The 24,401-nt window shown below is 44.5% G+C and overlaps 1 protein-coding gene and 1 long non-coding RNA gene across 6 annotated transcripts in view; one reads left to right on the forward strand and one right to left on the reverse strand.

Moving 5' to 3' along the window:
- Window positions 1-650: 650 nt before the first annotated feature.
- Window positions 651-23,494, reverse strand: TMEM91 (transmembrane protein 91). Of its 5 annotated transcripts, XM_075606890.1 has the most exons (7): window positions 23,384-23,494; window positions 22,707-23,125; window positions 18,194-18,280; window positions 10,219-10,341; window positions 8,725-9,724; window positions 1,583-1,726; window positions 651-1,246 (listed from the first exon to the last, which is right to left on the reverse strand). In XM_075606890.1, the coding sequence occupies exons 5-7, from the start codon at window positions 9,115-9,117 to the stop codon at window positions 1,088-1,090; spliced, it is 696 nt and encodes a 231-aa protein (XP_075463005.1). In that variant the 5' UTR covers window positions 9,118-9,724; window positions 10,219-10,341; window positions 18,194-18,280; window positions 22,707-23,125; window positions 23,384-23,494; the 3' UTR covers window positions 651-1,087. The 5 variants fall into 5 exon arrangements, with proteins under 5 accessions (XP_075463005.1, XP_075463007.1, XP_075463008.1 ...); XM_075606892.1 differs by lacking the exon at window positions 18,194-18,280; XM_075606893.1 differs by lacking the exon at window positions 10,219-10,341.
- Window positions 1,554-24,401, forward strand: part of LOC142498649 (uncharacterized) — a 70,558-nt gene continuing 47,710 nt past the window's right edge. The window contains exons 1-3 of the long non-coding RNA XR_012802520.1: window positions 1,554-1,817; window positions 9,955-10,060; window positions 10,612-10,691. This is a non-coding gene — a long non-coding RNA (uncharacterized LOC142498649). The remainder of the gene's footprint in view (window positions 1,818-9,954; window positions 10,061-10,611; window positions 10,692-24,401) is intronic.

Below are 24,401 nucleotides of genomic sequence, written 5' to 3' on the forward strand. Positions count from 1 at the left end.
CGCGTCACGTGGGGGCGTGGTGTGTCGGATCATTCCGTCTGCTGGGGATGATCACACATCGCCCAGAAGATGGAGGCGCGCGCATGCGTACGCAGCCACGCAGCGTCGCGAAGCCACAAGTGTGCTCCAGCACTAAGACTGCACTGAACTCTGGGGAAAGCTCAATTGTAACCTCCCCGATACTTAATATTTCAAATGCTTCTATCTCCTGAATGGAGCATCAGATTTAAAAATATATAAACAGCATCCGAAAGGGCAAGAATATGTCTCTTGAAGTACATAAATAAAATGCGAAATAATTTGTGCACCAGTGAAAATATCCTCATCAGCAGCAGCAGCATCAGCCCCATCCGAGAAAGACCCCAAGTGAAGCAATTTCATCCCCTGATTTTGCAGAAAATAAACACACAAATCTTTCACTTTGCAGATAGTATAAATACGGCACGGGGGAGCACACAAAGGCGTGGGAAACGTGCGCGAGGTGGTGGCGGCTTCTCAACGACACCGAGATATTCAGAGAAAGATTTTGCGGATCACGATGGCCACATTAACAAACATATCTCTTGACCGGGATCTAACGGCAGTGATAAGTGCAGCAGGAATAAATATAGATGACTGACACCATAAAACAAATCGGACCGGTAAAAGTATTTTAAAATAATTTTCAGGACTTTTAATGTCTCTGGTTTTATACAATATTCACCTAATCTCGACTGTATTTAAATGGTCGTGTATATACAGGGAGATTGTGCATCCATAATCTTTACCCCTTTTGTTATTTTGGCTGGCTAATGAAATCATTCAAAGAGATAATGGTACGGAACAATAATGACCAGGTGGCATTCACATGAAACTAAGTTAATGTTTTACTTTGGAGGGTGATTTCATCTTTCTAAGGAGGCCGATTACATTGGGTAGTTGTTAACAAATGTGATCCTTTTTTATATGATCCCAGTTTTGGAGTCGGGGGCGGGTCTGCAAGGTTCGTCCAGTGGGTGGCTATCAGTTTTCAATATCTGGCAGCTCCCTTCTGCAGCCCTGGGACTCAGTCTTTCTCCAGGGTGGCTGTAGGACTATTGAAGTCCTGTTAGGTGGGGGCTCTGTTGGATAAATAAGCAATAAGAGCCACCACGGCCCCGATGTAGGTGCAGATGCCCAGGAAGATGGAGAGCACGGCCAGCAAGAAGGTCTGTCTGGAAGCCACACTGGCTCCGTGGTAGTCACCTTGCGCTGAGGCTTTGTTGGTCTGTACAGGAGGGAAGAGAGACCCAGAGTTACCATGGAGGTTAAGGATCACTGAGCATTGACCTCCCTATATTAGTTACAGGAAGGTCATAATAGTCTCACTGTGAAGGTCCATATCTATGCTCTTTCATTCTTTTTTACTCCCCTTTCCTTCCCCCTCTTTCTTTTTCCTCCATTCTCTCTACCTCTCTATCTCTCTCTCCCTCCACCCCTCACCTCTTCTCTGCAAACTCTCACCCCACGCTCTCCATTTTCTCCCCCACTGTTTATCTCGCTCCCTCCATCTCTCCCTTTGTCTATCTCAGGACTGTCTGTGTCCTCACCCTCCCTCTCTCACCTTCTGTGACAGGTAGAAGGCGGCGATGCCCAGGGGCCAGAAGCAACAGAGCATGGAGAATACTGCTAGCCCCAGATAGTCCTGCGGGAGCAGAAGGGAGAAGTGACTCTCACTGTCTGTGTCACTGTCACTGGAGGAGCCATTCTGCAGGGAGAGAGAAGGTGGCAGATAAACTTGTGAGCAGATACCTGACAAAAAAGTCATTCAAACCTGAGGAGCCTAGATGTACATGCAGGTATGGCTAATGGCAGTTCCAGCTGTCCTCTCACACTGCTATACCATAACAAGTATACACAGCACAGGTTGAGCACAATTAACAGCAGTGTCAGCCTCTCCCTCACGCAAAACATAACTTGTCCAGCATCTCTTATCAGTGTCCTGCCTGTTCTCCTCCCGCGTCTCACGTCTCGCCCTCTCCTTCACTGCCGCCTCTCTCCATCTGTCTCTCTCCCTTCCCTCGCTCTCTCGGTGGATTTTGTACATTATCACACAATTTCAAAGCAGTCAAGCATGAAAAGAAAGTCCCAGCACACAGGCGACCGTGCTTATATACACACATATACACAAGTATACTGTGATATACACACAGACATACGCTGGTATTCTGTATACCCACAACAATATGCACACTGGTATACTGTACACACACTAATATACACACAAACATACAGTGGCATATTGTACACACACTGATATATGCACCACCATATACTGGTATACTGTACTCCCTGATAAACACACAAATACATACAGTATATACTGGCATACTCTACACACGCACACTGATATACACAAATACACAAACCTGTATAATAGTATACTGTACACACACATAAAAACATACACACTGTTATACTGCACTGTAAGAGTTGTGGGCAGAGGTTCATATAATGGAGACCAATTTGGGTGAAATTATATCATGGCTTTATTGAGGCTGTTCCTTTATCCAGGAAAAACATACAAAAACAACAAAATAACAAACCACTATCCCTTTGTAAGGGCTAATTTACGTCCCTAGACCTATCTGCAGGACAGGGGGGATATTCCCATTACCAACCTATCACCCCAAAGTCTCAATGAGGTTCCCGGGTCCTCTGTGTCCAGGAAATATAGGTCTCTGGGTGTCAGGGTTACTTGATCTCAGCACAGCCTTTGTGCTCAAGACAGTGTATGTGTGCAGGTTTCCCTGCTCTCCTTCTGTCAGCCCAAATGTGAGCTAAGGAATCTCTCTCCTGTGTCTCACATGAGGCTTTTAACGGACCTAATCAGCCAGGTGGAGTCTGGTCCATTGCCTGTGTGCAATTAATTAGTTTGTTGCTGGATTTAGGGGCAGTTTCTCTCAAACAGTGATAAGTTCATGTTACATACATCCCCTGTTTGGGGGAAGGTCGGGCTTACCACGGCCAAAGCCCATCCTTTCACTCTCACTCGAGATATCCCTGCGGCTCGAATGAGAGTGGATGGAGAACGAGAACACTTAGTCCCGCTGGGATTGGAGCCATTTCTCCAGGTTATTAGTGTCACCTCCAGAATGTGCTTGAGATCAGCACCCCTCAGTCGCTCGAGGAGGAGATTTTTCAAGTACAGTCTTTCTTCTGACCGCTTGGTCATGATGTTTCCCCGGCATCAGGCGATCCTTTGTAGGCAGACTGTATGGTGACAGTCGCAGAGCGTTTCCGCAAATAGCTTTCTCTCGCCATCTTTTCCATGGACTCCAATTTAGCACTAAATGTCCATTCCATGTAACCCTTGCTCAGGTCTTGCAACGCCTCTGTCAGCTTACTTTTGAATTCTGACTGATGTCCGGAATCTATTTCTACTATCCTAGACTCCTGCCATTTCATAGTATCACTTAAAGAATATTCAAGAATGGTATTTGAGATTTCAGCTCTTGAAGCTGTCCTTCTGCACTTTTTCCACTCAATGCAGTTTCCAGTTCAGCTTCTTTGGATTTGAGTCACGATTCCACATCTCCCAGTAGACTCAGAGCAAGGCTTAAATCTGTTTCCTTTTCTCTATTTCGACCTGCAGCTGCTGGTGCTCCTCCTGGACATTGTCCAGCTCCACCCAGGCCCTCTCATTGGCCATGTGGTCCAGCAATTTACAGGCATCGGCCATCTTGGCCTCATAGCGCAGTATCAGGCTGGCCAATTGACGAATGGACCCCTCTTCATTCTTCCTTTTTGGCGAGCTGTATCCTGAGCTCAGCAATCTGTGTCTGCAGAGCTGTAAGTTGCTGGGATGTGTGTTTAGCTGCCAGCTTTAGCTCTTCCACTTCTAGGCTTTGCTGCAAGTTCAACTCATCAGCGAGAGATCCCTGTTTCTTGAGTGCATCCTGCAATTCTCCTCTCAGGTTCTTCATCAGTTCACTGTGCTTTCTCTGAGCTTGCTTCCACATATCCTTCATATTTTGGAGCTCTGCAGATTTCATCACCAGGGTCGTCGCTGCTTGTGATTTCCACACCTCTTTCTCCTGGGTGTACTTACTTTTGGAGATGGAGAAGCCGCTTTGTTTCTCCATCTCTTGCCCTAGTTTCTGGACATTCTAATGCTCCCTCTCATACAGAGTCACCTGGCCTCTAAGCTTGGCCTCAAGCGATGCTCTGGTGATGCTCAGGGTAGCCTTCGGTTCCTCATGCTGTTCTGCAAGGACATTGATCTTAGACGTTCCTGCAGCACTTGTACTTCTTTAGCAGTCTGCAGATTTTCTTCTTTCAGACTTCGCTGCTTGTCTCTGCATTCTGGAAGTGCGTAGGCAGACCTTGCTGTTGGTTCTGCAGTAGGTGCTCTGCTTGTATGCGTTGCTCCAATGCTTCACACTTTTAATCTTCCAATAATTTCTTTATTTTTTGTAGCTCGTGCAGCTTTTCCTTCTTTTCATTGAATGTGGTCTGTTAAATCTGAATTTTCTGCTTTCAGCCTAGTATTTTGTCTTTTTACATTTTCTATAAATTTAAGGGCCTCTTCATAGTCCTCCTTCCACTTACGGACTTCTGATTTGAGACTCCCGGTCTCCTGGCATGAGACTTCTGTCTCTAGGTTGAGGGTGTGAAGCTCCTTTTGAGAGACTTTAAGATCCATACTAAGACTGTAGACAGCTTTTTGAGAGATGTCCAGCTCCTCAGCAAGACTGTGAAGTTCCTTTTTAGAGACTTCCAGTTCTGTGCAGCAACTGCTGATCTCTTGGTGTGAGGCATCTAGTTCTATGCGGAGAGTATGAACCTCATTCTGAGAGACTTCCAACTCTCTATGGCAATCACAAACCTCTTGCTGAAAGACTAATCTCTTTCAGTGCCTCCTCAAACTTCTGTTTCAGATTAGTAATCATTTGGTCAGACTTGCTCTGCTTTTCATCCATGGCGGTAATAGTAGTGTTCACAGTATCTAGATCCGTCTTTAGATCCTCCAATTCGGTCTTGACCGCAGAGTAAATTGCGAGCACAGCCTTCTGTAGCTCAGCGTTATTTTCTCTCTCCAGTTTCACTTCTTCACGGAGCAGATCACAGTTATGCCTGGCAGCTTGCAGTGCATCTTCAGGGCTGGTCAAGGGATTGTCACTCACTGGTTCTGGCTCTGCTTCCCTGGTACGGTTTGTAGAGGGTTCCTCAATGCTGGCACCAGACAGACACTTCTTTGGGTTACACAACTTTTGCCTAGGACCCTCTGGATATTCTGTCATCCGCATGATTAATCCTCCATTTATTCTAGGCTGCAGGGCTTCTCAGACCCACTTTTCTTTTTCCGCCTTTTTGTTTTGGACGACTCCGTCCCATCAGGGATACTGGGGTCTCCGTCTTTATTTGAAACTTCAGCAGCTTCACTGTATCCACCATGCTTTTCTTGCAATTACATTAGCTGGTAGGAATATTTAGGAGACCCGCTTGTTCGGGTGCGTACCGAGTTTAGGCACCTCCACCATCCTTGGGGTGTTTTGTGGGTGTGACTCGGTTCGGGTTCTCCATAAGAGATATCTTCATCATCTGTACCTTCCTAGGACCGGAAGGGCCACTCCTCCGTGGGGTCGGGTTCATTACAGGAACGCCACATCTTGTCCTCCATTTTGGCGGTATCAGGTGTATTTTTCTTTCTGACCTCTGGAGGCGCTATTGCAGCTGTTTCTCTATATTTGCTAGAACCCCAGCTGGTACAGTAGTCCTACAGGTGGGCAGACTTTGCTTGCAGAGTTTGTGGCTCTCACAGGCATCTCTGTAGACTTTTTCTTTATCTTCTTTACTTTGGTAGGTTCTGAAACATCAGCAGTGCTGTGTACACATTCTTTCTCATCAGTGATACTGAATGTGCACTTGCTAACAAAAACTTTTGTACCTTCCTTGTGACCACAGCGCATTGCTTGCTGCTGCAGTTCCTTGGCTCGTTGAAAAAAATATTTCTCTGGCTGCTGCCCTTTTTCTGGGGCCACATAGGCATCGTCCTCATCATTGGAATAAGGCCTGAAGGGACACTGCTCCGTGTGGCTGGGCTCTTTACACCAGGAACATATTTTCTTCCCCATTCTTGCAGAGTCTATAGTTGACTTCAGCTGGGCGGCAATTTTAAAATCCCATGGGTTTTTTCTTTCTTTCATAAGTGGTGGGGTACACTGGTCACAGCATCAGTCCCTTGTGTGGGTCACCGTCTGTCACAGTCCTCCCACTCAAACTGTGGCATTGTGGCTTTCTCCAGTGCAGTGTAGTTTTCCTGTCTGGATGTGTAGCCCTTTAATTCTGGTCACTACTGCACGTGATTCTTTGTTTTGTTTAATAGGCTGTTGCAAGAACTATATGCAGGCAAAAGCATAAATATTTTCACAGGTAGTCTCCGGGGGCCCCTTTGAAATTCAAGGGCCTCCTCTCATCCCAACTTCTGACACCATATGTAAGAGATGTGTGCAGAGGTACATATAATGGAAACCGATTTGGGTGAAATGATATCTTGGCTTTATTGAGCCTGTTCCTTTATCCAGGAAAAACATACAAAAACAACAAAATAACAAGCCCCTATCCCTTTGTAAGGGCTAACTTACTTTCCCAGACCCTATCTGCAGAACTGGAGGGATATTCCCATTACCAGCCTATCACCCCAAAGTCTCAGGCAGGTTCCTGGGTCCTCTGTGTCCAGGAAATATAGGTGTCTGGGTGTCTTGATCTCAGCACAGATTTTGTGTTCAAGACAGTGTCTGTGTGCAGGTTTCTCTGCTCTCCTTCTGTCAGCCCAAATGTGAGCTAAGGAATCTCTCTCCTGTGTCTCAGATGAGGTTTTTTACAGACCTAATCAGCTAGGTGGAGTCTAGTTCATTGCCTGTGTGCAATTCACCAGCTTGCTGATGGATTTAGAGGCAGTTTCTCTCACACACATGTACACACACACATACACTGGTATACTGTACACACTCAAATATACACACTGTATATACACACAGTGTACATACACATCTAAAAACATATAGAAGAAAAATCATGTATACTATTCATACCCATATACACGGTATACTTTACACAGACTGATGTACATATACACTGGGATACTGTACACATTGTATACATACTGTATCTACATGTATACTGTACACATTGGTATACATGTAGCACCTCTATTTCGACAGTCTATATGTGCTATGGCGGGGCCTGAATTCGTCCCCCCTTCGTACACCATATTTGGAACCCTTAAATTAAGCCAGGCAAGACTTGTTTATATATTAAACAGTGCTTTATGAGGTATGTGTAATATACAAAAGATACTGTAAAGATGAGGGAAAGAGCCTCCTGGCTGTCTGTTATCCAACAGCCCAGCAAGTATCTGGATCTCTCTTGCTGTGGACTGTTCTGATGTTTCTGCTGCTGTCTCACACTTTTTCTCTCCTTGGCCAGCAGTCTCCTTCAATACTTCTCTTCCACATCTATGTGTCAGGCTGTCTCTCTTAAGCCCTCTCACTGTCACCTGGGCTATCTCTCTGTGTGCCTCTCAGACTGTCACTAACTATCTCTGTCTCTGATTGACAGTCTCTAGATTCTATCATGTTTCTTCTTATCCATTCCCATATCTCCAGTGATGTATTGTCAGGCAGATCAGGGACTGTGTCTCTTATTCCTTATCGCACCATGTGAAAAGTGGAGCAGATTAATTCTGTATTGTGCACAGTATACATACATTTGTATCAGAGGATACACACACATACACTGGTATATTTTACACACACACACACTGGTATATTATACGCACATACAGATGCGCATAGACACAGATACAGACAGATGCACACAGGCAATCAACACACACACACACACATTTAGGCAAACAATTGGTTTACGTTCATGATTGTACCGCAGTAGAACTACTGATTTACTCCCAAAATGCAACTTCTTGTCTAAAGGAAAAAGGGCTCAGAGTTAAATTAGGTTTCTTCCATTCATATAATAGGAACATTTTACTAAAGCTGTCTGCTGAGCATTGTTTAAGAGTACTGCACTCTCCTCTCTCAGCACCACCATGTTTCATGCCCCTTCTCCGACTGATGGAAACACACAGGTCAGAGGCATGATGCTCGGTGACTGTGTAATTGGGGTCAGACTTTTCTCATCTCAAAACCGGCTCTACAGATTCCAGATAAGACACAGGACACACCTTTCCACCTGTCCCCACACACAGCCAGACCTCACAAATAAGCCCAGTGCATGTAGCTATGTGTATTACATCAGGGGGGCGCGACCCCAGGGGGGACAGGAGAATTTCCAGGGGGTGCGCGGTGGCTATAGAGGTCCCACAATCTCCCCCAAGGCATTTAAATTAAATGCCGGGGGCACTGCAGCTTCTCCTACCTGATCTTTGGTGACACATCGCCATGGTAACTGTGTCAAATGACCCCTCAATGTCATTTGACACTGGAGCCGAGGAGGGGGGGGGGAGGCGTGAGCCGGGAGGTAGGCAGGCAGTGGGGGTGCAGGTTAAAAACTTTGCGCATCCTGTGTTACACTATAACAGGCACTAACCCACATCCATACTGCTTCTCTGCAGCACCCTCTGCTATTTATGTACTGACCCCACACACAGCTCTGTTATTGCACCTCCATTCTGCAACCCCCGCTGATATTCCTGTACAGTCCCCACATGCACCCACAGTTCTGTCACTACCCCTCTCCACTCACCTCCATGTCTATGACCTCCTCCTCCCTCACATCGCAGGACACTGTGTGGATGTCCTTCTCCGGGGAGTAAAGCAGCTTCTTGCAGATATCTGGGCTCCCCTGGCTGTCCACAAAGGTGGTCTCTATGTAATCTTTCCCCCTCCATACTAGGGGGTCCGCTGACTTCCAAAACCCCATGTCCGCCAGACCTCCTCCCCCTTGCTCCACCGTCCTACGCAGGCTCCCGGGGTCCAGCAGCTGCTGGGTGAGTTCAGGTCCATGTTGGGCCCGGTGGGAGAGGCACTTCCAAATCAACCCACCCCCATTCCCCTCCTTGGAGAGGAGAGGGGTTAGCACGCCTCCTACCAGTGACCTATCCAGCAGGGGATGCTGCAGTTCCTGAAGACACTCCATCACTTAGGGTGAGACAGGATCACTCCAAGTGGCTTTTGGGAACAGACATTGCTTTGCTGGACAAGGCTGGAGCAGTTACTCACTGGTAATGTCACTGCCTTTGAAGTAGGTTTAAATCGCAGTATCAGCTCTCGTTGGGATCTTGGATAAGTCACTTTATCTCCCTGTGCCTCAAAAATTAGATTCTACGCTTTACAGGACAGGAACTCATTGTGCTCGCTTATACAACATCATTTTATTTTAAACAGTCAATTAATTTATTTTTCTTGTTGAACCGGCGTTTAGATGTGTAATTAAAAGGGGAAAGAGCTGTGTAGAAAAAGTGCTGTCCTCTAAAGTGAGGGTGCCTGCTGTCCCAGATCTGTGTGGCTTTTGGGCCTGGGTTAAAATGTTGATGTCCTGGATTGATGTCCAGATGTCCAGTTAGGCAGTATTGTTATTGCAAAGTATCTCACCTTCTCGTGGCATGGAGCCGGAGGTCTGGTGGTGAGAGATTAAGGTGCTAAAATTTCGGTTTTTAAAAAGTTGTTTTGGATCCAAAATCTTGAGGTTTCTCATGGATTATAAATCCCTCATCTGCTGCTCTGATCTTCTATCTGGGGACAGTCTGTGGAGAGAAATCCAAAACCGTATCAGTGAGGACACTTATCGAGTCTGTCCCTCTCACTGCAGGGTGACACAGAAAGATGGGATCTGTGGTCCAGGCAATGTTTCCCTCCCCTGTGGAGTGACACAGACAGATGGGTTATACTGTATGGTCTGGGAGTGCGGCCCTCACACTGTAAGATGGCACTGTGACACAGAAATGATCCATTGAGTGTGTCCCTCCCACTGCAGGGTGACCGCGACACAGACAGAAGGGACCTATGGGCCAAGGAGTCTGTCCTTTCCAGTGTAAGGTGACACAGAGTTGGCTGATGGAGTCTGTCCCTTCCACCACAAGGTGAGACATAATCAGAGGAGATCTATGTACTGTATGCATCCCTTTATCTGCACATGAATATGTCAAACTGTTTTTTATTCATTCTAGTTGCATGTTAGCAGGTGATATTGGAAACAGGTCTATAGAGGAACAGGATATAATAATCTCATTTCTCTTACCATTGTTTAAATCCTGGGACTGAGTGAGTCATCGCGGACACATTTACATTGCATTGCAAGCTCTTCAGAGCAGGAACTCATGTCTGCAAAATTGTACGCACGACGCTGTGGACACTGTCAGTGCTATATACAAAACAAACAATTAATATTATTACCATTATTATTGTTGTAATTCTTACATTTGTATTTGTATTCATATTTAAAATTATTATATATACTAATATAAGAAAATAATTATATGACAATGATAATGTCTTAATTATATATTTATAAAATATTTGAATTATTTTGCAATAGTCGCCTGGCCTCGTTATACATACATGTTTTTGATCGCCTTTAAAAGTAGTTAAAGAGCAATAGTTCAATGTCCCCTCACCCTTCTTTATATACCAGAGAAACCCTGAACCCTAAAAACTGGCAAATACGTCTGTGCACACTCCAGAATGCAAGCAGCAGCCTGGAGCTTGACAAGGGTAAGGCTGCCAATAAGTCTATCTATCTATCTATCTATCTATCTATCTATCTATCTATCTATCTATCTATCTATCTATCGCTATATCGTATCTATCTATCTCGTATCTATCTATCTATCGCGTATCTATCTATCTATCTATCTATCTATCTATCTATCTATCTATCTATCTATCTATCTATCTATCTATCTATCTATCATCTATCTATCTATATCGTATCTATATCGTATCTATCGTATCTATCTATCTTTTCCTTCTATTTATACACATAGTATAAAGCATACCGTCAAGTGTTTTTTTAGCAGAATGTTTGTGTATGCGTTAACCCCTTCCGCGCCATAGGTAATGAGTTGCTGTTGCTGTCTTCCTTTCACTAAAAGGGTTTTTGCACTGCATAGACCAGAAAATGTGTACATTTGAGGGTTATTTATCAGGTACAATTTGCATATTGCCTGTGGTGCCAAAATGAGCAGCATTTCCTATCCTTACAGGCTTCTCTAGACAGTATTAGAGGCCTCGTGTATTATGAAACTTACCAGGGAAAGTGGGAAGAGGGAGAGAGGGGGGATGTCAGAGAGAAAGAATGCAGAGGGGAGTATGAGAAAAAAAGATTGGAGGGGGGTGAGAGAGAAAGGGGGTCGAGAGATGCGAGAGAATGGAGGAAGAGGGGGATGTGAGAGAAAGAAGGGGGAGTGGGATGTGAGGGAGAATGGAGGGAGAGGGGGATGTGAAAGAGAAAGGAGGGAGAGGGGGATGTGAAAGAGAAAGGAGGGAGAGAGGGATGTATTGTATTGTATTGTATGTCTTTATTTATATAGCGCCATAAATATATATAGCGCTTCACAGTAGTAATACATGTTGTAATCATATAAATAACAAATAATATAAATAACAGGTCATGGGAATAAGTGCTTCAGACATAAGAGTGACATTAAGGAAGAGGAGGTTACAATTTAATTGGTAGGTAGGGAGAACGTACAGAGACAGTAGGAGGGAGTTCTAGTAAGTGCGTCTGCAGGGGGCCAAGCTTTATGTATCATGTGAAAGAGAAAGGAGAGAGAGGGGGATGTGAGAGAGAAAGGAGGGAGAGGGGGATGTGAAAGAGAAAGGAGGGAGAGGGGGATGTGAGAGAGAAAGGAGGGAGAGGGGGATGTGAAAGAAATGAGGGACAATGTTATGTGAGAGAGAAAGGAGGGGGATGTAGACGGGATATGAGAGAGAAGTGAGAGAGGGGGATGTGATAATGGAGGGAGATGTTAGAGAGTAAAGAGAGAGAGAGAGGGGGATATGAGAGAAAGTAGGAAGAGAGGACAATAAGAGAAAGGTGAGAGAGTGAAATGTGAGAGGAAGAAAGGAAGAAGAGGGAATGTGAGAGAGAAAGGAGATAATGGGGATATGAGAGAGAAAGGTGGTGGTTATGAGAGTGAAAGGTTGGAGAGGGATGTGATAGAGGGAGCGGGGAGATATGAGAGGAAGATGGAGGAGATATGAGAGGGAAACGGGGACATGAGAGAGAATGGAGAGGGGGGTATTGATAGAACTTTCAAATACAAAGAGTCCTCAGTAAGGTGCAGGGTAGAAGCTTTTTCCATAGAAAGATGAATACAGCAAGAAGAAGGCTCTGAAACTGGAGGATGGCAGGGAAACCCCCAGGAAATTCTGCAAGGGGGGTAGGTGCATATAACAGGTTTCCCAGAAGAGGTTGGGTTGGAGGGGATAACACAGAGAAGGAATTGGGTTAGACACAGAGGGATGCTTCATGAACGGAAAAGCCAGAGTTGTAATGGGGTCTGCAGTCTTACAGCAGAGAGAAAATGAATTCTGAGTGGGTTATGCGCCCCTTACCCCTTTCAAGGTTTTATTCTATGTCCCATGCATATATAGCAGAGGGACTTTCACTTCCTCTATATATAGTGAATAGGAAATGGCTGCATGCTTAGTAGTGCAGCAGATAAGAGCTTCGAGGCGTCTGGGGCAGCCCTCAGAGGGGAGTCAGCAGGAGTGGAAGCTGTAATCTGTCAGTCAGAGGCAGACCAGAGAAGCATAAAGAGCAACCAAACGATGTAATAAAATATTAATAGGCTTTTAAGTCGGCTGTCTGAGTGATGGAAGCGCTGGCTGTATCCTTCCCTCGCTGCGTGTAACTAGGAGCAGCGCTGGCTGTATCCTTCCCTCCCTGCGTGTAACTAGGAGCAGCGCTGGCTGTATCCTTCCCTCCCTGCGTGTAACTAGGAGCAGCGCGGGCCCATTTATTTCACTGTTGGGAGTATGCAGATAAGTGACTGACAGTGTTTGAGCGGTGGGGGGGCGGGGGTAGGAGAGAGGGGGTCTGCTATCCCACTGACCCCTTGGGGTGGGGCGGGGGGTGGAGGGAGGGGGTCTGCTATCCCACTGACCCCTTGTGTTTCTGTCCCTTGTTGAAGTTCAAAGTGCCGATTTTCTGCCCCGTCTACATACGGGTGACATTGTATGCAGCGCTGTACATCTAATTTTGCAGGCACAATGAGTCCCTGCCCCATAGAGATTGCAATCTTATTTTCTACTTGTGGTGCCGGAGGCACAGGAAGATAAATTGACTTTCCAAATGGAAAATGGGAGTTACACCAGGCTCCTAAAACTGCATTTTGGTTTGTCAGTGCCTTTACTCACTGAGCTACTCCTTCAGATTTGTTGTCAGTTGTAATAACTTATTGAATTATGCATTAAGGTTCTTTATAGACTGAATTATAGTGAACAGATTCTGACAAACCTCACAGGTCTCTCGATCATGTCTAAAGAGCGTTCCAAACCTCACAGGTCTCTTCTTCATGTGTACAGAGCCTTCCAAACCTCGCAGGTCAATTCTTCATGTGTACAGAGCTTTCCAAACCTCTTCTTCATGTGTACAGAGCTTTCCACACTTCACAGATCTGTTCTTCATGTGTATAGCGTTTCCAAACCTTACAGTTTCTTTAATAAGTAACCACTTGGCTATGCATATCTTCCACTTTATAAATATATTATCATCATTTTCATACCTTGTCGATCCACTGCTGAATGAAAGCCTCACCAATGATCTTATAGGAACTGAGTTTTCAAATCTTTCTTCTCCACGTTGTGTCAACACATTTCCTTATTTTATCCTCCAATGTTGCTTTTGGATGTTGTTATCTTGGTCTTTTGATATCTTGTGGAATCTAGTTGGATACCATCCTTGATGTTTGTCCTAAAATGGTGATTTATTCTTGCAATATGTCCTGCCCACTGCCTTGTGAATTTTTCACTTTTGTGATGCTGTCACAGACTTGTGTTTACTTCCGCACACATGCATTCTTTTTCCTGTCTCTTAAGGTAATACCCAGCATACATCTCTTCAAACTTTTTTGAGTAGTTTGAAGCTCCTGAATTATGTTTGCATTTAGGGTCCAAGTATCACATCCATATATAAACACAGGCAGAATCTGGTCAAACACTCTCCTCCTAAGGCACAGTGCAAGGAGCACCCTTGAAAGATTGTTTCGTTTCTTCCAAATGCTCTCTATCCCATCTTCATTCTCATATTAATTTCATTTGAAAGTTTACCATTCATTGATACTTGCTGGCCAATGTAGACATAGGGGCCCATGCTATAAGCGTTCATAAAAATAATCGCTGGACCATTGACATAGCCTGTTTTTTTTAGCGTTGCTGTCACGGTATTCAGAAAACCTCGATTACCTGTGATGGTAAAATTCCCAAAACGTGCGAGTAGCCAATGGCATGATGATCGCCTCTCTGAAAAGGCCTCGGTGGTCCCCACGGGTGTGCAGGGTCCTCAATTGTTCTCGCGGGTGTCTGTGGTCCCTTGGGTGGTCCCCGCGGGTATCCAGGGGCCCTCGGGTTGTCCCCGCTGGCCTGCGGTACTAATCCTGTGTCAAATTTTTTTTTTGCAAAACATTGAAATAAATGCACCTCCCGTCCCCCCCCCCCCCAACACAGTGCAGTAATAGGCAAAATAACTATTATCCAGATATGGATAATAGTGCATTTTCCCATTATAAAATAAAACATTAGCCAGCCAGCATAAATAAAGTAAATAAACCTTTCTACTTACCCCTGCCATCGTGAAGGGCAGACTCGTCAGCATAGTGCAGGTTCATGTGTCCTCCGATGCCAGCAAGAATACATGAAAAAATACAATCTAATACAATCTTAGTGGTTAATAACCGCTATAGTAATTAATGGTTTAACTCATCCTCCCCCCACTACCCACCCGGGAGGCCTAACCACCCACCCGGGACCACTATACCCACCCTGTACCCATTGATTGGCATAGTGGAACATAATACCCATATAATATGGGCTTGATAAGCCACTATAGCAGTCAATGGTGACCCTAATAAAAAAGCATGAAAGCCAAAAAAAAAAAGCATTCTTTTTCTAAGTCCTGTAATGCCGCCTCTCAGCAGCTTCTCACCAGCCTCACGCCAACTTTTCCTAGCGTGAGGATTTGGGGAGAAACTCACCATTCTAGAGCCGCGATTAGCCTTGATAACCTAATCGCGGCTACTAGAATTGCACGAGTTTCAGAAACTGGCAATAAGTGGCTTGTCGCTGCTCACCCGGAGATTTTTTTATGATGGCTGAAATTTTGGCCAATTCATGCCTTTATCGCCCACTTATCGAGGCTTACTGAATAGCAGTAGGCATTTTGGCCGATAAGTGCTCGATAAGTGACTTATTGACACTTAATGTATAGCATATGCCCCTTAGCTTTTAACTTCCATTTATTTTAATCTTTGTAGAGTCGACAAATTTGTTGATCATCACTTTGGTCTTGCTAAGATTTATATGGATGCCCACCATTATCCTTGTTCTCTGATTTGTTGCTAGAGACAATGTCTTGAAAATTTCTTCAAGTGTTACTGTGAAAACTAATTATAATCTAGCTTGTATCTTCACGTAGGCTAATGCAGGGGTGCGCCCCCCTGACAGCCGGCTGTCCAATAGGAAAGCTTCTTCTCCTGCTCCGGTCACATGGTCCCAGCTCACAGTGCAGTATGGAGTCCTGCAGCTCCCGCGCAGGCTCCACACTGACTGCTGATGCTGCCCCACCGCCCCCCTGCTTACCTGTTCAGATGTCGCCGCGGGCTTCCTCCAAAAACATGTAGTAGGGTACCCGGCCGGGTACAATGTGCCAAATCCTCCGGGTACCCGTTACCCGGTTTTAAAAAAATGTAGGACCCGGTCCAACACTAATGAGAATCTCTGTAAAAACCTTGTAAGTGATTGGAAGTAAACAGATTAGTCTATAGTTCTTGAGGTATTCTTCTTCTCCATTTTAATTTAAAAGGATAATTATGGAATTGCTTAATTGTTCTGGAATCAGCATGTATAGAGTTTCCAAGGATATTCTCTACTACTGCCCCGGCTTCTTTCAAGATTTCACTTATAATTCAATCTTCCTGTTCTTCGTGGATTGTATTCCCTTTGCTCCATCTTCTGGAAGGCTTTATGGTCCCATCATTGGTGGGATTTTCTCACTCTTCATTTGCTTGACTATGTCCTGTGTTATGTTCAATACTGTAGTCCTCTTTATCTGATTGCAGTTCCAATTTTTTACATCTTCAGTCATATGCTTGTGGATCGTCCTAGACACCTCTGTATTTGCAGTTTGTTCTTGCATCTTACTTTGTTTCCTAAGTAACTGCGTTGTCTCACCTGATATTGTCTTATGTTAGCAATTCCTCCTGTTTTTTCTGCATCTTCAACTACAATTTCCATACGTTTTTAATAATTGTTTGTTAATGTATCCCCAGGCATCTCAAGCACGCTTCAAGTTGAAATTCTCTGCTGTTATTTTCAAGATTATTAATGCTGATTTGTTTTGTCTTCTTTTAATCAGTTTTCGTCATTCCAACTTTGCATTAAGATGTAATTTGCAGGTAATGTAGACAACCAGTGATCACTTCTTGTGTCAAAACAGTTAAGGATTGTGCAGTCTTCATTCACAAGTTTCTTGTTAGCTGGGATATATTCCATTTAATTCTTGATTCCATTGGGTCCACTCCATGTCCACTTTCTATTTAAATTCTTCTTGAAAAATGAATTCATGATGTAGACATTTTCCTGTTCTGCAAATTCAATCCCTCTCCATTTCAGTTTCATTCCAGTTGCCGTAACCATACTTACTAACTTATACTTCTTCTTTCTCCTGAGCACCAATCTTTGCACTAATATCTCCTTAAATTATCTTTTTATGTTTGTTGATTTCATGGTAGAAGTCTTCCAATTCATTGTCTTTCATTGACTTGATTTTGGGGCATACACTTGGATAATTTGAAGCTTGTATGTCTTTGTCAAGTGAGTGATGCACTTTAAGATGAGGTTTCATACTCCACTGTGTTGTTTCTCCATTTCTTGTTAAGGATGAAGCATACTCCACTGATTCTTCCATTTTCTGTACCTCTGCAACATGAAAGGTGTCCACCCTTTGAGCTTAGTAAGGCCTTAATCTTTACTTTTTACTTGATTAAGGCCAACAATTTCCAATTTAACTTATTCAAGCTCCTCGTTTTCCAGTTCTTGCAGTGCTACTTCACTGCAGAGAGTTCGGCAGTTGTAGGTAGCCAGACTGAAGTTTGAATGACATCTGGTGTATAACCCCATGGGATTCTTAGCACCCTCTCCCTTCATGCCTTCTTCCTGAACACTGTCAATCCCACGGACAGTATGGCCTCTAGAAAATGAGAGCCATTGCTGTTTGGAGTCTTTCATATTGGGGGGTTGAGGCCTTAACTGCCATGCCAGTCTTCACTGCATGTTGGCAAGTACCTTTCCCACGTTATGTGGGTATACTGGTCAAGCTCTCATAGTTTGTTTGAACGTACCAGCACAAGTACCACTGTACATCCTCTTGGACACCTGTTGCCACCTTCCTGCTACTTTGAGGTAGTGAGAAGGATGTGTGGTATTTCCTGCACTCCAATCTTGGCTGCACTCCCACACAGAGTTTTGATGGACTTCTTTTCAGAGAGAAGGTGGAAGGATATGTGCTGATTATATTGGGATGCAAATGAAGTGTGCTATTATAACTCACACAGCTCAAAATTAAAGCTGTCACCTTCCCAGCAGACGGGTATGTGTTCTGTGGGCATTATGTTCTTTAAGAGGGAGAGAGAGATGTACTGTAGGAGAAAGAGGAATAACAGGGGAGATTAATGAAAGACAGAGAGGGGAGGAGGCAGTTAATAGTTGGGGAGAGAGTAAGTAAGGCTGCAGTGATTAATGAGAGAGAAAGTGATGAGACTAAGGGGGGACCGAGATAGATATAGAGTGAGAAACAGCAGAGATAATGCAGTGGATAACAGGGGAGAGAGAGCGTGTGCAGTGACTAGGGAGAGAAATAGTGGGGGTGCAGTGGCTAACGAAAGACAGAGAGGGTATACACACACAATATTTAATATATATGTTATAATAATCAGTATGCATAACTTTAAATGGCCAGCAGTATAATAAGGATGGCTCAAGTCCATAGAACTTACCATCTACACAGCGTAGAACTTGAAGTCGCTGCTGCCCCTCAGCTGTCACGGATCCTCAAACTCTCCAGTACCTGATGAAACCTCCCACTGTACAGAGAGAAAACTGAACTCCAGCAAGGCAGAAAAATCCATGTAGACTGCAGTGTGTGGCCCCAGGGGATCCCATTAATATAGATAACCTGTCGATACAGCCCTTTCAGCCCCCGCTGAGGGGGAATATAGGTCACTCTACCTTGGCAAAACTCTCTGCAGTGCTTAACTCTGCATGCTTCATTACTCTGGATTGGGATTCAAGCGCTTCTGGCAGAGAAAGGGTTAAGACAGATCAAGCAGCCTGTGCTAAAGATAATAGGATCACTCTCTTACAAGTCTGTTTACCCCATAGACTTGCGTGGGAGCAGCAGATATATTTGCAATGCCTTCCCGCACCCTCAGGCAGGGGATGGGTTAATTTATCTATTTATAAAATGTTTTACCAGGAATTAATGACCCGGATCACACTTTTTTCACTATTTACCCATATACTAAACATTTTTAAACATATTTAAACATCAGAATTACACACACACACATACATATATTGCCCCTAAAGATTTAGTAAGTTCACCCTCTTACACACCCTCGCTGCACCCATAGACTTCAATAGAATTACCCTTTTACACATGAGCTGCTCCTATAGCAATTAATAGGATCATCCCCTTACATGCATCAGCAGCCCCCCAATAGACTTCAATAGGATCACACATGGATTACCTCATAGATTTTCATGGGATCAGCATCCTATTGCTCTGAAATGTCCCCACAGGGAAATTGGTAGGATGTGAGCTTTATAGCTTTATAATAAATCCCCCCGGGTCCCAAATATGAATGATGTGTAAGCGGCACAATACAAATAAGGCATTTTTTAATGCTTCATTTTGCTGTAATCTTTGTAAATGTATCTATTGTTAGAGAGTCTTTAGAAACATGTACACATTGCTATCTCCCCTCCGGGAATACATCTAATGTCATCCAAAATCCCTTTACTGACTGCTGCCGCTTCCTACGGAAACCGATCCAATTTCTGCTTTCTATTCTGAGCTGTACATTTCCGGGGGATCTGACACAGCCCCCGGCCTGGAGGTGAGTAGGATGCGTGGAGGTGAGTAGGATGCACGGAGGTGAGTAGGATGCATGGAGAGCTGACCCCTTGTGTTTCTGCTTCATTAGAGATAAAGCCATTAGATGCTGACCCCTCCCCCGGCAAGGAATACAGATCTGCATTTATTTTGGACATTCTATTATTTAGCTCTCACTAATGGCTGATGAATAGGAATCCTGTAACATATTAACCCTTAGTGGTCTGGTGGTGCTATTCTACCAACATACTGCATTAACACAACTCCTGGGTGCCTTATTACTCTGATATCATAATGGCTTAAAGAAGTAGCCAAACTCCTGTGGGCCTTTTTGCCCTTATATATTAGTTTCATGCAGTAGCCAAACTCCTTGGTGCCTTATTGCCCTGGCAATGGCCATGCAGGATGTTACTGCAGCAACGCAAGTCCTCTGTGGCTTATTGCACTAGAGGAGTTGCATTACTCTTTGCTGTATTGCATCTTATATCAAACGGATGCAGTAAACAACCTCCTGAGTGCCTTGTTGCACTGGCAGTAACCCTGTAACCGCTTAGTGCAGTAAACCTACTCCCTAGTGCCTGGTTGCCCCGTTAGTGATCTTGTATGAAATTGATGCAGTAAACCAGCTCCATGGCGCTTTATTGTGTGGAGAGAGAGGCGCAGACACAGGAATAGAGATGTACTGGATAGGTAAAAATAGAGAGATGGAGAGAGAAAGGGAAACACCTGACAGAGAGAGAGGGAGAGAGAATCAATTGCAGTGAGTGAGAGGAGAGTTTATAGTAGATAATAGATTTAAGTACAGACTTTGCTCTTTTAAAAACTCCCTCTGACCCATGGGTTTTGTACCTGCCAGAGTGTGTGTGTGTGTGTGTGTGTGTGTGTGTGTGTGTGTGTGTGTGTGTGTGTGTGTGTGTGTGTGTGTGTGTGTGTGTGTGTGTGTGTGTGTGTGTGTGTGTCTTATATCCCTATGTCTCTCACACGCTCCCTGGATCTTCTATTGGGACTATATTTCTCTCTGGATTTTTTGTTTGCGTGGAACATTCAATTTGGATTTTCCTTTTTTTCCACTATCACGTTATGGTTTGTAGATATTATTAGGTTAAATCGTGGTAATTTTAATTTATTTTAATATTTTAAATATGTTATTATAATTTATCATTTATTAGGGTTATTTCACATCCTCTTTAGCGCTATTTAATTTTTGTGTTGTCTTTGATATATATATATATATATATATGTGTGTGTGTCTCTTATATCCCTATGTCTCTCACATGCGCAGATCTCCAGTAAAGTAATAATAAATATATTTGGAGTTAATGTCATAAAACTGACAATCATGAGGCACAAAAATGTCCCTTTCCTATAGTAATTGGTATACATATCTACATGTGTCGACATCTGTCCGGTAGTGTGGGGACAAGAGCTTTTATTAACCGTAGCTACTAATATTTATTATGGTGTATTGGAGAAATTCAGGTGGGCTTGAACTCTCACAAATCCTTTTGTTCATCCCCTGCATGTAGGAGGGAATGGACAGGATGGTTAGAGAGGGAAGGGACAGTCACATGGACAAGGGACAGAAGATATGCAAGGGGCAGGTTTTATTTAACATCCGTTGGCAATGCTGGAAATCTGACATCGGATGGGTTAGCATATTTTAATATGACGGTGATTAGAACAGTTGCCCTGGATCTGACACCTTAACAAAGGGGTAACAGGTGCAGGAGGGAAAGTGGCAGATGTCATAGCAGACGGGAGCTTTGTGTGACTGTGAGCTGAATGATGCAAGAGGCAGATAAAATGATGGAACGGGACTCGTATTGAACTGTGTCTGTAACTGTTGAGGTTATTTATTAAACTGGGATAATGCCCATCGGGGCACTGTCGCATAGACGCACTCATTCAAGTCAAAGGGCGCTCCTCTGCGATAGCGACTGGATTTGGCACTATTGCAGTTTAATGAGTAAACCCCTATGTTTGTAGATTGTAAGCTCTGCATCCCACAGATGACTCACTTTGCCTGTAACTTGGGAATCTTATAGATTGTAAGCTGTGCAGCCCGGCAGCGATGTGTATTTCAAAGACTGTCGGGATCAGCAGTGGTGTAATTAAATATGGTGTTTCTATACTGGATTAACGCCTTTGCTGCTGTAGGTTCCTGCATTGCATTAAATTTGCCGTATAGAATCTTTAGATATTAATATTAACATTTATGCATAACGCTTTTCATGTTATGTTTCTGTGAAATTAGAATTCAGCCATATTTAGGTTGGCTGTCTTGAATGACATCTTGCCTATAGAATATTTTAATTCTAATGCTCCTTAGAGTTATAATTCCTGCAGCCACCTCAGGGGTGGAATCCTGTATAATAACATGTTTTTAAAAAAAAGCAACATTCAATTCCAATTTTTATAATTACACTTTATGCAGACACCTCTGAGGTGCAATCCTGAATGGTATGTTCTGTTTATATGGCACCTTCTAACCTTAGCAATTACAATTCAGATCAGCGGTACCCATGCAGCCACCTCTAGGGTGGGATTCTGACAGCACACTGCTTTAGAGTATGTAAAAATATATTACTTGTGTGCTGATTTGAGGGGGGGGGTGAAATATGGGGCACTCTCACAGCAAGGGAGAGATATTAGAGGGGCATCCTCGCAGTATGTGAGAGATATGAGGGGGGCACCTCACAGTGAGGGAGAGGAGAGAGATATGAGGGGGGGGGGCACACACAGTGAGGGAGAGGAGACAGGTATGAGAGGGGCACCTCACAGTGAGGGAGAGGAGAGAGGTATGAGGGGGGCACCTCACAGTGAGGGAGAGGAGAGAGGTATGAGGGGGGCACCTCACAGTGAGGGAGAGGAGAGAGGTATGAGGGGGGGGGGCACACACAGTGAGGGAGAGGAGAGAGGTATGAGGGGGGGGGCACACACAGTGAGGGAGAGGAGAGAGGTATGAGGGGGGGGGGCACACACAGTGAGGGAGAGGAGAGAGGTATGAGGGGGGCACCTCACAGTGAGGGAGAGGAGAGAGGTATGAGGGGGGGGGGGCACACACAGTGAGGGAGAGGAGAAAGTATGAGGGGGGGCACCCTCACATTGAGGGGTAGGAGAGGCGGTATAAGGGGGCACTCACAATGAGGTTTGTATCGGATACTAAGACATAACATGCAATAAACAACAGAGGTTTCCCAAGAGCGGAAGGAAAGAAACCCCTACATGAGCATTACCCTCGTATTAGCTATTCCTACATCAAAATCAGCCGGACATTCCAGCACCTGCCGGGTTAAACCAGTGGAATATATGGTCAAAGCCATAAACTGAGGCAAGGTGCCTCTCACAATGCCCTAACCCCAGAGCCCCTCTCGCACACCTCCTTAACCCCTCACCTCAGTAGCTGGTCCTGCTCACATCCTGTGACTGGCAGCGCTGGGATGTGTGTGATGCTTGTGCCCGGTGTAACTGTTCCTGGTCCTGCTCACATCCTGTGACTGGCAGCGCTGGGATGTGTGTGATGCTTGTGCCCGGTGTAACTGTTCCTGGTCCTGCTCACATCCTGTGACTGGCAGCGCTGGGATGTGTGTGATGCTTGTGCCCGGTGTAACTGTCCCTGGTCCTGGTGCCTTTCTCCCTCCTCTATGCGAATGTTTGCTAGGAGGGAGCGAGGAGAGCGAGAGGGAGGGGAGGCTATGTTAACCCTTCCAGCGCTGTAGTGCTTGGTAATATATCGAGGCTCCTGCAGGCGCAGAGGCAGCAGAGGGACAGTGTGTAGACCATTTAGAAATGTAGCTGTGAATTTTTCCAAACACTATCATAAAAACAAAAGGGGAAAGTTTGAAAGGAGATTTCATGGTAAATTACTGGACCTCATATCTTTTGTCTTTATAAAGGCATCAGCACTTCTAACCTCCTTTGCTTTGCGATGCATTGATGGCTGCTCTACCCCCCCCCCCCCCCCCCCATTTGTTTTTTACCCACTTTTGACCTGAATGATATACGTCAATACGCCCCAAACACGAGTGAGCCTTTCTCAATGGCCCTGTAAAAGTTGAAGTAGGGTGCCTACCTCTCCAGCAACGATGAGGTTAATCTGTGATCCAGCAATCCTGTATACCAGCTCACTTCTCCATCCTTTCCTCTGCTTCCCCAATCCTCTCTCTGTAATCCCTTTGTAATCCACATGTCACACACTGAGCTTCCCCTCTTTTGACAGATGTTTTGCATTTGGAACGTGTCCTCGCTTAACCACCTCATTGCCCCCTTCTCTGTGCAGGAGCAATAAAACAACTCCAAGAGAGAGAAACAGAAGCAAAATAGAAGTTAGAATAAATTCTCCTTCCAGTGTCGGAAGGGTTAACTACGAGTCATTTATGCCCTTCCTTGGTGCTAATCCACTGGCAAAAACATTATAGGTTTTACTGGGCCGACACAGGTCTCTTATTCATGTGTATAGAGCTTTCTAAACCTCACAGGTCTCTTATTCATGTGTATAGAGCTTTCTAAACCTCACAGGTCTCTTATTCACGTGTATAGAGCTTTCTAAACCTCACAGGTCTCTTATTCATGTGTATAGAGCTTTCTAAACCTCACAGGTCTCTTCTTCATGTTTACAGAGCTTTCCAAACCACACAGGTCTCTTCTTCATGTTTACAGAGCTTTCCAAACCTCACAGGTCTCTTCTTCATGTTTACAGAGCTTTCCAAACCACACAGGTCTCTTCTTCATGTTTACAGAGCTTTCCAAAACTCCCAGGTTACCTATTCATGTGTAGTTCAAAATGATATAGCCATATTGATCATGGAAAAAAGTAGGTTCAATGTATGTTATGATACCTTTAGTTGACCAAAATTAGAGTTTTCACAGAGGAAATTATATAGTGTAGCTTCATATAGTATGTTTATTCTATACTGTACGTGTACAGAACTTTCCAAACCTCACAGGCCTCGACTTCGTGTGTACAGAATTTTCCAAACCTCACAGGCCTCGACTTCGTGTGTACAGAGTTTTCCAAACAGTGAGCAAAGGGCAGGATGGAAGCATTCCCTACATGTAACACCTTTTATCCTGGCTCTAAGGCTAAGGCC

This window comes from Ascaphus truei, chromosome 7 (genome assembly GCF_040206685.1).
Source record: "Ascaphus truei isolate aAscTru1 chromosome 7, aAscTru1.hap1, whole genome shotgun sequence".
Lineage (NCBI taxonomy): Eukaryota > Metazoa > Chordata > Amphibia > Anura > Ascaphidae > Ascaphus > Ascaphus truei.

Coding starts and splice junctions, on each gene's coding strand:
- TMEM91 (XM_075606894.1), bottom strand. CDS start 9,117: ATGGAGTGTCTTCAGGAACTGCAGCATCCCCTGCTGGATAGGTCACTG. Junction 1,727..8,724: donor AGGAGGTCATAGACATGGAG/GTGAGTGGAGAG, acceptor CTCTCCCTGCAG/AATGGCTCCTCCAGTGACAG. Junction 1,247..1,582: donor CCTTCTACCTGTCACAGAAG/GTGAGAGAGGGA, acceptor CCTCCTGTACAG/ACCAACAAAGCCTCAGCGCA.